This window comes from Bicyclus anynana, chromosome 23 (genome assembly GCF_947172395.1).
Source record: "Bicyclus anynana chromosome 23, ilBicAnyn1.1, whole genome shotgun sequence".
NCBI lineage: Eukaryota > Metazoa > Arthropoda > Insecta > Lepidoptera > Nymphalidae > Bicyclus > Bicyclus anynana.
Genome location: NC_069105.1, coordinates 6,675,548 through 6,691,789, shown reverse-complemented (window position 1 = coordinate 6,691,789; position 16,242 = coordinate 6,675,548). Strand labels below are relative to the sequence as shown.

The window sequence follows — 16,242 nt, the reverse complement described above, 5'->3', positions numbered from 1 at the left end:
TTATTTTCTTCGAAATATTTTCTCGTAAATTATTTTACTGAATTTGATATTGTAACAAAATTGTTGAATGTTTATTGGAAAAAGTATAGAGAAGAATGTTCGTATTTTCCATTCCATTTATTGTGCTTCGTATTTTCTATTTTCATTTGATTTTAGACAAAATTGGAAAAATCAAAGACTTAAAGACTACATCAATAGGATAGTTGACACTATTTTAAATGATTCATTTATTACTTGGTTGAAAATAAAATCACATTTTTTTGAGACGTGATCACATGAACATTTTAGTTAGGTGCGAGAGGATTACCAGCATAATCTCTCTATAACTTGTTTAAAGACCTTAGCCTTTCTAGAACTGCAGCAAGGTCTATATTAGAACGGGTATCCAAAGCTGCTCTAATAGGATTTTTCCAAATTTGGCTAGGCAGGGAGAACAACACGAGCGGAGGAGGGGAGAGTTAATCGATTGTCAACTATTTCATGGCGTCACTATAACAAATCCCTCACAAAAGCAGCGTTTGACGCTTAGTACATCAAGTTACATTGTGACGTCACTAAATGGATGACAGCGCGTTTGGAAAATTTGGAAAAATACATGATTTTTAGTTTTGAAATCCTTACCTTTTATTAATTAATATCGATATATATCGGACCCTTATTCCATGTACTATGCGAAATTAATATTGTTTTTATTAAATTTGATATGAGTCAACTACTCTATTCTATCTACTCTATCAATTTGTTCACATATTTTTCTGTTTGTTTCAGAACACTTATGCGTCCAGTGAAGATCACCAGTCAGGAATGCAACAAGACGAAGAAATGACCAACATTATAGCAAAATGGCTCACAAATGTTGGCAGACATGGCTGAATGTCTTACTCATATTCGTGACCACAATTGCAGCTGACTTCACCACGGAATGCCAACGCCCTTGTGACTGCAGGTGGCAATCCGGGAACAAAGCTGCAATCTGTGCCAACTCCAGTCTGAGGGTCATACCAGGTAACCTCAGCAGCGACATCCAAATACTCGACCTATCAAACAATAACCTCCAACAATTACACCAGGAAGCTTTCAAACGAGTCGGCTTAAGCAACCTCAAGAAACTCTTCCTCAGAGAGTGTAATATTGAAGTTATTCACAAAGCGGCATTCATAACTCTAGCCATCATGATAGAACTGGACCTATCCAAAAACAAAATAAGACATCTCCATCCAGAAACGTTCAAGGGAACGGAGAAATTGAGATTGATCAACTTGAGCAACAATTTAGTCGATAAGCTAGAGGACGGCTTATTCCGCAACTTGAAATACCTCCAGAAAGTCGAACTGAGCAATAACCGAATCGTGAGAATAGCGACAAAATCGTTTGTAAACTTACCCCAGTTAAAGATATTGAGAATAGACGGAAACAATTTGAGTCACATGAAACCGGAAACTTTGATGGCGCTCAGAAACTTGTCGGGATTGGATCTGCACAACAATCCGTGGAGATGCGATTGCAACTTACAAACGTTCCGGGATTGGGTGATCAGCCATAACTTGTATACGCCACCCACCTCGTGCGCCGAACCAGCCTCGGTACGCTCCAAACTTTGGAACGAATTAGACTCTTCAAACTTCGCTTGCCGGCCTACTATATTGGAACCCCTTCCAGACTCAACTATCAAAAGTTATGAGGAAAACGTGACTCTAATTTGTAAAGTAGTCGGAAATCCGACACCAGAAGTTGTTTGGAGGTTTAACGGGAAAACAATCGAGCCGAGGTCGTTCGGTGAAATACGGTATACAGTTACTGAGAATACTATGGATTTGATTAGGTATGTAAACTTGACAGTTCTCCACACTAGGTATAGCGATAGAGGGAACTATACTTGTGTTGCTGAGAACCCTGGAGGTAGAGATGAGAAAACTTTAACACTCGTTCTATCTAAATACGGAGGATCTGGCACTATAGCTGGTATGGATGCTGATTCCTTTGCCATTTTAGTGGGATGTTTGACCTCGATTGTAATTATAATTGGAGCGGTGTTTGCCGTTTGCTACTTCACGACTCAGAATACGGAATTGAAAAGACTGATCAAGACGGACACTCGCTCATCTAACGGGGAAGCGTTAATAGAAGGCTCAGTAGCTTCTGAACCCGAAAAAGGCTGCAAGATGGATGTTAATCCCGTAACTAAGCCTCCTAGGAAGTACGAAGCGCCGGCCCTTTCCGCTGGTACAGAAATGTCGGAGCTTAACAAGACTTTACTGGATAATGACTCCGTTTTAGGTGAGTTGTTACACGTTTTTGTTGTTAAGTAAAATTGATAGCCCACAAAGCTAGGTCCCTTTCGACTTACTCCACGTAGGTATTTTTCTAATCCCATGAGAAAAGTAGGTAATAACCTCTTCATAGATTAATGTGTAGGGTATGATTGCTATAGCTTGGCAAATTTGTTCTTAACACTCCCGGTGATCCGCGGGGGTTGCGAAGCGGGTAGCGATGATACATAAGCCCACAACCGATGCATCCCACTTCCAGCCTCTTCCTCCTCGCGTACGACTTCACACCCACGCAGTCCTTCCCTCCCCGTCACCTGCATATAATAGGAGTGTCATCAACGAATTGACCAAGCTATAGCGAATACGTGCATTCGATATTAACAATAAGCATTTTTTTGTTCTGTCGATTGTTGTTTTGTATGTAACCAATAAACTCAAAAACTAATAGACCGATTTAAAAATTTCTTTCACTAATAGAAAGCTACATTATCAGGGGGTAACATAGGCTATATTTTATCTCCGTATTCCCACAGGAAAGGGAACTACGGAAGTGAAACCACGAGGTTCTGCTAGTTTTAAATAATTATGCTATTAAGCCCATATACGGCACGGAAACGCCGCGCAGTTTCACTCGCGTGGTCCTTGTTACCGTATGAATATGAGGATAAAATATAGCTTATAGCACTCAGGGACAGTGTATCTTCCCAACAGTGAAAGAATTTTTTCAAATCAGTTCAGTAGTCTCAGAGCCTATCCAATTCAAACAAAAAACAAACATATATTTCCTTTTTATATTATTAGTAAAGAACTATTCATATTAAAATATAAGATAAAAGTTGGAATATAGCCATAAACATTTTTGTTGCTCAGTGAAATTAAAAAGTAGGTATACAAGTTTGCTGAAAGCTTCGAGTTAAACATTTCTCTCAGCCGTAAATCTTATTTTTCATCGCCTAAAACGGGTAGCTAATAGAATATCAGAGTCTTTGAAATGGAATCTTGGTCAAATGGTTATTTGTGCGAAATATTTTTTTTTAACTAAGTTTGTTTAAGCTTGCCGACGCCCGCGGCTTCGTTTGTGTGGGATTCAGTGTCTTGAACGAATAAACTTTTTCTTCACATACAATCTTGGAACAAAATGGTCAAAAATGTGGAATAGTTTGCCGTCTTTGGTCCGGGTCAGTAGTTCACTTGCCTTTTTTAAGTTTCGTTTGAAACAACATTATTTGTCGTTGATTTAAAATTATATTTTTTGAAGTATTTATTTATATGTCATACATATGTAAATTTAATATTATGTGTACCTATATATATATAGATACACAAAAACACAAAAAAAAACACAAAAGACAAACTCAAACTCTATAGCCTGCTTAGGGATCTGGGTGAATTCTGGGTGGCTGAAGTATGATTGAAGTATTGACGGTAAATGATAGTGACTGGCTTGCTTTCTCGCTTCCCAGATCCGGGACTCCAATCTTAGTCTCATTTGATAGCTAAGCCGCCTAACCACCAAAGCAATAAAAACAAAAAAAACATAATACGGCAAGCAACTGCAAGCGAATACTCAGTCGCAATGTAATCTAAGTAAGGTAATAACTTCAGTTAGTTTTCCGCGCGGAACTAGTTAGCTTTAATGGCCTTCGATTCCTTATTCCTTACTTTCTGTTTTATGCAGGAATTGCCTTCTACTTGCATGATTACAATGTTCTTCTGTGTTTGTGAAGTGGGAGATTTTTAATCGTTAAGATACTCCAGAAAGCTAGCCCAGTGGATATGAACCCTGCCTCCGATAGCGGAAGGTGTGGGTTCGAATCCAGTCCGGGGCATGCACCTCCAACTTCTCAGTTGTATGCATTTTTAGAAATTTAATACAACGTGTCTCAAACGGTGAAGGAGTGAGGAAACCTGCATACCTGAGAGTTTTTTAATTTTCTACGTGTATGAAGTCTGACAAACCTCATTGGTCCAGCATGGTGCACATTTAGCCTAACCCCTCTCATTCTGAGAGGAGACTCATGCTCATCTAAAAAGTAACATTTAGAACGTTTGAAAAATCTGATATTATAAAGCTGAAGAGTTTGTTTGTTTAATTGAACGCGCTAATCTCAGGAACTACTGGTCCGATTTAAAAATATCTTTCAGTGTTAGATAGCCTATTTATCGAGGAAGGCTATGGGCTATATATTATCCCCGTATAACGGTAACCAAGCGGGTGAACCCGCGCAGCTAGTCCCAAAATAAAACTAAAAACGAAAAAATTAAAATATGAAAATTGTTAATTAGGAACCTGAATTCATTTACATTTAGGTACATATATATTTGTAAATAAAGTCTCTTTAAATTAAGTTTCCTAAAGTATAATTACAAACAATAAGTTTTTAATCTACTCGTCAATTTCTTCAATTCGTTAGATAAAAAAGAAATATGCTTTTTCTTCTCTCCCCAAGTCAGTAATTGTAACATAAGCTGTACTTGTAATAAAACTTAAGCGACTATAAATAAAAAGTTGCTAATTAAATCCATCATCGTTAACGAACAAATAACAGAAACTTTTCCTCCCCTTTGTCAGTATTTTTTCAAAACAAAATTTAACAACGTTTTCAAGTTACAAATACTTGTAATAGTCTCGCAAAGTTAGTTTGATTTGATTACAAAGTTGTAGGGGGGGGGGGGGGGGGTTGTGCGGGTAATTGCCTGGCACCGGCTCAGAGACATTCTGTAAATAAATTAAACAACTTTTGATATTTAATTTTACAATTCACTGTTCTACATAACGCAATTTGTAATGTCGAACCTCTCTGACTCAGATAAATATCTGTTCTAAATTTAATTTAATTAAGTTCTGTAAATATAATTCTATTCATACAATAAAACATAAAATATTTTTGCAAAAATGCGAACGGGTCTCACGAAGTTCAAAATCATAATGTCACTATTAATGGAATCAATAGAGCATATTTCCTCGACCTTCTCAGAAACAGTTCCGATTTAGATGATTTTTTTTTGTTCAATTATTTATTATACAAAATTTTAAATAACATAAAAAACAAGACTTTAAAAACATCAAAATCGGACCTGTTTCTGAGGACTTCCTGCATATGCTTGTTTTATGTATTCTTTGACTCGCCTATATGTATACCAAATAGACACTCTATTTGGTATACTTAAAGATAGTATATATATACTTTATACTATAATATATACTAGACTATAATATATATATACATATATATACTATAAAAAAAAATATTTTAAAAACAAAAACCTGACTGCTTCATCACAATATCTATATTAAATTCTAACTAAATACTGTATGTTGCGGTAACAAATATAGTTTTGGTAGATCGTTCTTTGTCCGGTAGGTACGAAAGTATTGTTTGCCTCCACCTGTGGCTTCATAAAGTATTTAGTTAGTAAGAGCCTATTTTAAAATATGATCCAATTTAGAAAACGTCAATTCCTAAATTACAATAGTTAGCGGATATCATGTCAACCGATGGACGTCCACTGCAAGACATAGGCCTTTTGTAGGGACTTTAAAACATCACGATACTGAGCCGCCTGCATCCAGCGAATACCTGCGACTCGCTTGATGTCGTCAGTCCACCTGGTGAGAGGTCGATCAACACTGGGCTTTCTGTGCGGGGTCGCCATTCCAATACCTTGTGACCCCAACGTCCATCGGCTCTTCGATATACTCCGCCCATTACCACTTCAACTTCGTGGCTAGTTGAGCTATGTTGGTGATTATGGTTCTTCTGCGGATCTCCTCATTTCTGATTCGAAAAGTTAGGGAATATAAAATCTTATTTTATTTCTCAGGGATAGATAACATTTACATAATATTTCTTAAATCTAAAATAAACCTTTAAATAGTTTAAACATGTAAACAACAATACTATTCACTAATACACATACAAAAATATTGGCATCACAAAATACACAAACAAAATCAAACAAAATTACAGAAAATAATAACAATAATAATTAAAACACAACAAAACACAATTATGAGAAAAAAAATTATAATAATACTAAATTAAATAAAATACAATATGTAAACAAAAAAATAAATTAAAGATTAGGACTATTACTACTCGGATATTTATTATTTTGCAGAATTTTTGAGATGGCCTTTTTATATTGGGGTTCAGAAGGCACATTCTGATGAGGAGAATTAAAACACGGGTAAACTCGTAGTATTCCTTTAGTCTCCTCAAAGTAAAGTTACCTCACCTGCAACACGACATCCCTCCTCATAAATTACTTCGGCAGACAGGCGACTATTTTCATGCAAACATTCTTTTGTAGTTGCCGTGCCTTGGACCATAAAAAATTAACGAGTCTCCGCTCCTTTGTGCCAAGGCTCGATTGGAGTTACGGCGAGAACTGTGCCAAATTTTGCAAAATATCAAAGAGTTGGAAATTAGTTTTGTCTGCGACGGATCGCGGAGGTGTCTCCCCTCCCTAGAGAGCTGCTTTACTCTTTGTCATCTTCGAACAAAGCATGTGACCATTGGGTCTGATACGAACATGACATAACATAAGCCAAAATCTCCTAATAGTGAAATAGAAAAATGGCTGAAACGCTATCTCTAAATTTAATTTTCTTTGGAAATATTTTTTTCTCAAATCTAAGACTATTTTAATTTAATCACAATTAATGTAAGTTATTATTTTTCCTTAGGTGTTATTTCATAGAATTTACGTTAATCTCTGAAGTGTGATTTATAATAGAATAAACTTAGCTTGGGACACTGTAAGCTTTACTTCATTGAACCCGGACGTAGTGATTTGTCGCTTTAAATTAACCAAATTTCATGCAAATGAATTGCAAGAGCACAGAGATAAAATAATAATATAGTCCGAAGTATCACATTATATCTCCTATTGAATATTTTTTATTTTAATATTCGGAGTCGGATCTACGCAGAATAAGTCCCAGGGCAAAGCTAGTAATATCCAATTACATTTTAGCTAGTGTTTTACCGCATGTCAAAGACAAGACTTCTCTCAAATTGTGTTGCTCATTGGAACACTGAAAATTTTTGTTCAATCTACGCTTGAAGAATTTAAGGTTCCTGAAATTGTTTTCAGTCACTTTGTTTTGAACGTAATTTGTTACTTCTGCGCCTTGTTTTGAGGTACTTTAGGAGTTCATTTAAGAATAACTTTGATGAAACCCAAATTGGGGTTTGGAGGAGGTCTAAATGAAAATAAACATCTCTGCGATAATTATTAACATCAAGAGTATTAAATGTAAAACGATCTACCAAAATTTCGTGGTTGCGGCGGAGCTATTCTCTAAATTGAAATTGTTTACATCTGTTATACATCCGATGTTTTTTTATTATAATACTTAGGAAATATTCTATAACTCTGTAACACGTGTTACTGGGTTTGATAATATTAGAAATATCAAATAAGTCATTCATTTTTACAGATAACATTATGGATGTTTCTATCATTATCAACCCATATTCGGCTCACTGCTGAGCTCGAATCTCCTCTCAGAATGAGAGGGGTTCGGCCAATAGTCCACCACGCTGGCCCAATGCGGATTGGCAGACTTCACACACGCAGATAATTAACAAAATTCTCTGGAATGCAGGTTTCCTCATGATGTTTTCCTTCAATGTCTGAGACACGTGATATTTAATTTCCTAAAATGCACACAACTGAAAAGTTGGAGGTGCATGCTCCGGACAGGATTTGAACCCACCCTCCGGAATCGGAGGCAGAGGTCATATCCACTGGGCTATCACGGCTCTGGATGGATGTTTCTATGACCTTGCTAATTGTCTAAATCTGATAAACTTTCAGCCGTCATAAAATAAGGTTTCATGGCCTTGAAGGCCAGTATTAATTTTATGTAGCCTTGGGTTTTGTGCTACATTTTTATTTTTACTTATAACTATGTTAGAACACACAGTTAATTAATAACTAAAATTAAAAAGAATTTTAATGCTGTCTGCTTTTTTAAAATTATTTACTACTACCAGACGTCTGTGCCTTAGGCGCGTAAATTCCTTTCTATTTAATTTAACAAACCCGTTACAAAATAAGTTACGTTATTATTAGTTAAGTTAAATTTAGATGTACTAATTAAGAATACTGCATAATATCTGGTCATTAGCGTAAAAAACACTTATAACAATTTATAAAAAAACGATTCATCCAAATTGATTTAGCCGCGCGTGAATTTAAATTTAGACACAATATGAACACATAAAATTTCACATACATTATATTCATAATTAGTAGGAGTCCCTTAAAAATAATAATTTACTTTATTTTGTGGATAAAACAAGGTTTTTTTTTGTTACAGCATCAAATGAAGACCACAGCCGTCCAGAGAAGGAACAACCAAAGATGTCAAAAGAGTTACTTCTAGATCGCCTCTCGCAAGATTCTCAAGCGTATCCACCAGACTTATTGTCTTTCCCGCTTAGAGCAACTACCCAAGTGTCACCAGCAGTGGACATGCCCCAAGCATCCCACAAACTAGACAGTCCAAAATCACCAACTTATGGCATCGCATCCATAAACACATCCTTATACAATAGACTACAGAATTACCAAGAAATCCAATTAACCACAAAAGGTTACGTAACCTTACCAAGGAGACCGAGGTTGAGTTACACGGAAAATAGTCTAAAACCCCAAGTGTTTTCAACCCTTAACGGAGTAATACCTTATTACGACAACTTCAATATGAAGCTTTTTGGTCACAATAACTATTACAGTCTCAATAAAAGCGAAATGGATTTGGGTCCAGTTAATAAGTTGGGGTGTTTAGATAACTCTGATGATATTGAACCAGCCCCATCGCCAGCGCCGGGGACCCCCCACGCAACGATACCAAGAAACAGCTTAAGTTCCCCAAACATACACAACCAGCTTCTAATGCTGCAAGCGATGTCGAACGGTCATAAAAAGTCTTCCGAACATCGACCTTTGAAAGTAACGCTGACTGAGAACGAAAGTCTTTTGAGTTCGAGGGATTTGAAAGTTGGGTACAGTGTTACTAAGCCCCGGATTACTAACCCTGTTCCCAAACCGAGGAAGCGGAATTCTGGGGACATCCCCATAAAGGAACCTTTTATGAATACTATTGAGAACGCAACTCAAGTGTAAAAATTTTATTATAAATAATATTTAATGTAATAATAATATTACAATATTTATATTGGTGACGTTTAACAAATATATAATGCTGATTGCATATTACAACTGAACTAAACTACGCGAACCGCATCAGCCTTTTTAATTTATTGACGCTGAAATTTATTACTGTAAAGAAATATTATTATAGCACTAGAAGGGCTTGCGTCCGAAACTTTATCCATTACGATATTTTTCCTGTTCTAATATATTTTATTATGCATAGTAAAAATTAATTTTATGACATAAAATATGATTTTAATTATTTATATTAGATTTAAGCGCAGCACTAGATATATTTATGTTATTAATTTAGATATCTTTTTAATTGCGGGGACATGCAGTTTGTTTAATAATGTGCAATCAGCTTTATGAGTTGTCCATAGAAATTAAAAAAATAGTTAACTTGATTTATTTACATCAGACTATCATTATACTTCAACGCTTGGATATACCTGTAATCAATTCGGCATCTCTGCAATGACCTTAGCACAGCCCAGGTTTCCACCGAATCGAAGGCTTTCTCATAGTCCACAAACGCTAAGCAAAGTGGCTGGTTATACTCGTGAGTCTTCTGTATAACCTGCCGCAGCGTATGGATGTGGTCTATGGTACTAAAGCCTTTTCGGAAACCGGCTTGTTCGGGAGGCTGGAAGTCGTCAAACCTATTAGCGAGACGATTCGTAATGACTCTCGAGAACAATTTGTAAACATGGCTTAGCAGCGAGATGGGTCTGTAATTCTTCAGCAAGGTGTTGTCACCTTTTTTGAAGAACAGAACCACCACGCTCCTATGCCACGCCTCAGGCGTCGTGCCCTCGTGAATGACGGAATTGAACAATCGCTGAAGGACTTTAAGTATCGGTTTTCCACCCGCTTTCAGGAGTTCTGCTGTGATTCCGTCCTCACCTGGCGCCTTATTGTTCTTCAGGTGTTTGAGAGCCACACTAATCTCGTATAGGCTGACGTCCGGGATATCTTCGGTATAGTGTCGGGTCAACTTGGCTCTGGGGTCTTTAGCCAAATTGGCAACAGGCTGCTGAGTAGTCGTGTATAGCTGTCCATAGAACTTCTCGACCTCACTTAATAACTCGGGCTTGGAAGAAATTAGATTACCGTGTTCGGTCTTCAAACGCGTCAGCTGCCTCTGTCCAATAGACAGATCTCTGGCGAAAACTTTCGAGCCTCGATTATTTTCAATCGCATTTTTAATACGCTCGGTATTGAAATTTCGCAAGTCGCTGGTTTGCGACTTAGAGATCTGTCTACTGATTTGTCGGTATTTTGACGCATCTGCTGAAGACTGTAATCTCATTTCTTGCCTCTCTTCCATGAGTTTAAGTGTTTGGTCCGAGAACTTTTTGGTTCTTTTCGCACGGTGGGTCTTATAGAACTTAGACCCAACGGAATGGACAGTTTCCACGAACCTGTTGTTCAGATCGTCCACAGTTTCGCAATTTGCTAGGCAATCAAAGCGGTTCTGCAGTTCTAGTTGAAAGGACTCGGGGTTTTGAATATGGGCACGAGTAGGTCGGAGCGTAGACTTCACCAGTCGATACCGTTCCAGCTGAATGTTGATATTCAACGTGCCTCTAACCATTCGGTGATCGCTACCGGTTTTCACCCTATGGATCACAGAAACATCGTTGAATATTTGCCGTCTGGTAGACAAGATGAAGTCGATCTCGTTTTTCGTGGAACCATCGGGGCTCATCCAGGTCCATTTCCTGTGTGGTGGCTTCTTGAAGAAGGAGTTCATCATAAAGAGGCCCTCCTTCTCCATGAAGTCAGCCAACATTTGGCCCCTATCGTTCCGTTGCCCATATCCAAATCGTCCCACTTTCAACTCTGAACCGCTACGTTCGCCCAGCTTTGCGTTAAAATCCCCCATCACAACATTGTAATAAGAGTTTGAGGCATGTATGGCTTTAGAAATATCCTCATACAATACCTCTACCTCCTCGTCGGGATGTGTCGAGGTCGGTGCGTAAACCTGTATAACCTTCAACGAATACCGTTTGGTAATTCGGAGGACCAGGAACGCTACCCTGCTCGACACACTCTCGACTTTTACAACATTGTTCACGAGGGACTTGTGAACGATAAATCCGACACCACCCTGGGACTGTTGGTCGCCCTCCCGGTAGTAGAGCATGTTGCCGGATTCAAGGATTATCGAGCCCTCCCCCTCTCTTCGGACTTCAGACAATCCTATGATATCCCAGTGCAACTTGCTCATAACTTCTTCCAGCTCGATGACCTTTTCGTCGGACCTCAAAGTGCGTGCGTTGTATGTTGCCAGGTCTAGTCGTCGGGGTTGGCAGCGGAATCTCTGCCGGAGATTCTTAACACCCCTTGCCCCGCCGTTACCATAACCGCTGCCAGAGCCAGGAATAGCGGGGCTGCCGGGGACTAGGGGCTGTGTTTTGTTTTTGCCGTCCATACAAAGTTTTGCCCAGTACTGACCACGCTGGGCATGCGGGTTGGTCAGCGCAGTGCTAGATTACTCGCGCCGGTGTCGCTGCTGCCCGACACCGGCCTGAGGCATTTCGTAATCTAGCCTGTGGGAATGGATATACCGCCATTCGTCGGTCGCCAGAGCCTCGTCGGTCCATCTGCAGGGTGCACCACGAGCAGGTGAGGTTGGCAGTTGGGGAGACTGACTGGTACTAGCCTCCCCCTTACACCCCTTCTGGACTGGAGCGGACTTGGCATCAACATCAATGGCGAGTACATCACTCAACTGCGGTTCGCGGATGATGTAGTCATCATGGCACAGACTCTGGATGACCTTAGTACCATGCTCAATGACCTCAGCAGCGTTTCTCAACAGGTGGGCCTGAAAATGAACATGGGCAAAACAAAAATAATGTGTAATGCTCATGTATCGCTCCACCCAGTTATAGTTGAGAACGCTGCACTCGAAATTGTAGACGAATACATATACCTAGGACATATGATCCAGTTAGGTAGGTCCAATTTCGAGAAAGAGGTGAACCGTCGAATCCAACTCGGCTGGGCTGCATTCGGGAAGCTTCGCGACATCTTTTCGTCCGAAATTCCTCAGTGCCTGAAGACAAAAGTCTTCGAACAGTGCGTGTTGCCAGTGATGACCTATGGTTCCGAGACTTGGTCGCTAACTATGGGCCTCATAAGAAGGCTTAGAGTCACACAGAGGGCGATGGAACGAGCTATGTTAGGAGTATCTCTGCGTGATCGAATCAGAAATGAGGAGATCCGCAGAAGAACCAAAGTCACCGACATAGCTCAACGAGTTGCGAAGCTGAAGTGGCAATGGGCGGGGCACATAGTTCGAAGAGCCGATGGACGTTGGGGTCCCAAAGTGCTGGAATGGCGACCCCGCACTAGTAAGCGCAGTGTTGGCCGACCCCCCACCAGGTGGACTGACGACATCAAGCGAGTCGCAGGGATTCGCTGGATGCAGGCGGCTCAGTATCGTGATGTTTGGAAGTCCCTACAAAAGGCCTATGTCCTGCAGTGGACGTCCATCGGCTGATATGATGATGATGATGATGATGATCATTATACTAATGTAATAATACTAGCTAAACTTAAATCTAATTTTATGTTATATTGATATTATGACAATATTTTAAATAATTGTAATATAGCAAAAATAAAGCAACATTTTTTCTACTATATCAAAAATATTTCATTATCTATAACTATACTAAAAAGAGGTATTATAAAGGTGGGACTACACTATATAGCTTTAGTTATGAACTTAGAATCCAAGAATATTATTTAAATTATTAACCGAATGGGTGTGTGTGTTTTTAGAAACAAAGCTATCATCGTTTTCCGTAATACTAAAACGAAAAATGGCTAATCTTATTTGATTATTGCTCTAATATGCTCTACCATTTTCAAATCCACGCGGGGTTCTTAATCATATACTTGGCATAGTAAACTAAATTAGTAAGATTTGCCGACTGACCGACACACGTTAGTTTAGCAATTTTCCTACATCAGTATTACAATAGTGTAGTCTCTGCCTTATAGCAATCATTCCAGTTGTTAGATTGTATATTGTATAAAAGACTTAATTAATTAAATTATTGGAATTAATAAAGCCATAATGATTATTATGACTCCAATGTTGGTGCTTAAATAATAATGAATTGCATTATTAATGTAACAATACAGGCCTTGATTAATCCCATTGCCGTCAATAAATTGAAAGGTTTCATATAAAAAGGCACATCTAGCGGAATAGATCAATCATTATTTTTTTTTAATTTAAATTGCAATTATCACGGCGGAAAATGTTTGTTGTGTTTACTAGCATATTGTTTTGTTTTTTAATGTTTGATATGTGTATTGTTGGTGTGCTTTAAATAAATAAACTAGCTATTCTAGTCTAACTAGCAGTCGGACGATCACGTGAAGGTAAAAAAACATTTTTTCGACAAATACGGCATTTTGCCTCGATTAAAAAATTTATTACGCTATCTATCTCTTGTCGCAAAGCATCAAAACAGAGAGCGACATTAGTTTTCACAAAAAGACAAACACTCGGACTAAAATTTTTTGATTTTATATATTTTTTTTTTGTTTTATTATTAACTCATTAAGTAAGGTGACTAAACATATACAAATAGAGAAAATTTTAAGTCAGTAGTACCAAAAGTCATTCACTGATTTATCTAAAAATTATTTGGAAATATTTCAAGTACTCGTAATTAATTCGTTGATCCATTAATGATTATTATTTATTTACAGTTGAATAAATTAAAAAAATATAATATTATCAATGTTTCAAGCAAAATAATAATGAAAAATAATTTTATTAGTAAAATAAATATATTATGATTACAGACTTTAAATATATTTGAAGTCTAAAGTGAAAATATTAGACATACATTTATTTATTTATATTATCATCTTATAGAACATCTAATGTATAGAGAAAACATAATAATACCTACTATGATGACATTTTAGTCCCGTAAAAGTATTAAAAATAATAGATGTATAATTGAATAAAAGACACCGTTATTTTGCAAACGTTCGTTTTAAATAATGAAAAATTTATTTATTTTGTTATTCTCCCCAAACAACCGACGAATGAGGCTTTTTCGAGTGAATTTTTTAATACTTTTAGAGGAAAAACGGTCATAGAAACAACAACCACCACAACGTATCTCTACTACTGCATACTCTCTACGTATTATGATTTTCTATACGATACTTTACTTACTACTTACTTATTTATTTTACTTTCCGTTTGCAGAGAGAAGTGTACTCGTAAATAGAAAATTTGTTGTCAAATCTAAGTAGCGTTGCTGCTTGGCCGATTCAGCAGTTTTTTTTGGCAGAGAACAGCAAAGTAAATAAATGATTCACTGCTTGTATTACTTATGGCTGGCTGTCACCACTCGTTACACTAGATACAGATCGAATGCAGTGCGCAAGCCGTGGACAGAGAAGTATATAGACAGACAGATTGCATCTATCGCAATCTCTGTAAAAAAAAGATAATCTTCAATTTGTTGCAAATTTTAACCAACTTAATATGTAAAATTCAACATATATTTTAAGCTAACTTTAAAATCCTGAAAAGTTAATGTAAAAAATGTTAGAGCCTGTGTTACATACACATGTGTACACCACCCTGTACAAATATGAAATAATCAAATTTGACCCTTCAGAAGTGCTTATAAACTTAGCTTATTAATTTTGATTTTGAACTATAGGTTATATATATACTTCATGATCAAAGTCCGTGTCGTATTTTGGGATTTCGAAATTGTATAAATTATTTGATTCATCATCATCATCATCATCATATCAGCCGATGGACGTCCACTCCAGGACATAGGCCTTTTGTAGGGACTTCCAAACATCACGATACTGAGCCGCCTGCATCCAGCGAATCCCTGCGACTCGCTTGATGTCGTCAGTCCACCTGGTGGGGGGTCGGCCAACACTGCGCTTACTAGTAATTATTTGATTACGGCACGCCAATCATCTTGTCTATAGACTTCTACGTCTACGGCGTTAGCTTTGAACGTATGAATCTAAATAGAAAGGTCTGAGTAATATTGTTGATATTTCGGTCCGTGAGTAACGCTTCAAGTTGGGGGTATTTTCGGATTCGGAAAACAAAATTCAGATCTAGAGCACTTTATACAATTATCACCATGGCTACTTCACATCGAGAATTCTCGAATTCGAATCGGATCCAGAAATAACCGTTGCGAAGTTATCCTTAAGCCTTGAGCACATTATGGATTAACGGTTGCGTTAAAAACTTACGCCTTTATTGAAACATCCTGGCATTTACAAAAGTACGTTTTCAACGTATGCTGTTTACGAAAAATATAATGCCGCTTATGAGTGTTTTTAGACACATTTTACGGTTCATATTAGCTTATGTGGTAACGTAACCTAAATTATTAATTATTGTTTTAAACAATAACCACTTTACTGGTTGTTTTAAACAATGACTACTTACTTAGCAGTCATAGTTTATGATTTGATGAATGAAACTTGAACGTTATTTTTGAGTTCTAAAATGAACTTTCCGCCTGTTAATTTTTTTATTCCTTTGATGTGGGTGAAATAACCCCGGCTGGAGTACTACCCCATTAAGCTTTGTTTTATAGCGCTTTTTTAACAGTAAGAACGCAATTATAAAAGCATCAATGTCAACGTTGTTGAACCGTTTAAAGTAATCGCTTATATCGACTACAAATAAATATTACTTGTGTTGTTAATTGTACAAATGTAAATAAAATCTTAAATAAAATTAATTAATTAAAATCATTATTATTGTATATTT

At 37.4% G+C, this 16,242-nt stretch overlaps 1 protein-coding gene across 1 annotated transcript in view; it reads left to right on the top strand.

Annotated features, from left to right (window-relative positions):
* The window catches only part of LOC112048665 (uncharacterized), a 201,970-nt gene extending 192,094 nt beyond the window's left edge, over positions 1-9,876 (top strand). The window contains exons 3-4 of the mRNA XM_052888672.1: positions 769-2,277; positions 8,602-9,876. Of these exons, the coding sequence (XP_052744632.1) occupies positions 843-2,277; positions 8,602-9,410 (2,244 nt within the window). The 5' untranslated portion in view covers positions 769-842 and the 3' untranslated portion in view covers positions 9,411-9,876. The remainder of the gene's footprint in view (positions 1-768; positions 2,278-8,601) is intronic.
* The last annotated feature ends 6,366 nt before the right edge of the window (positions 9,877-16,242 follow it).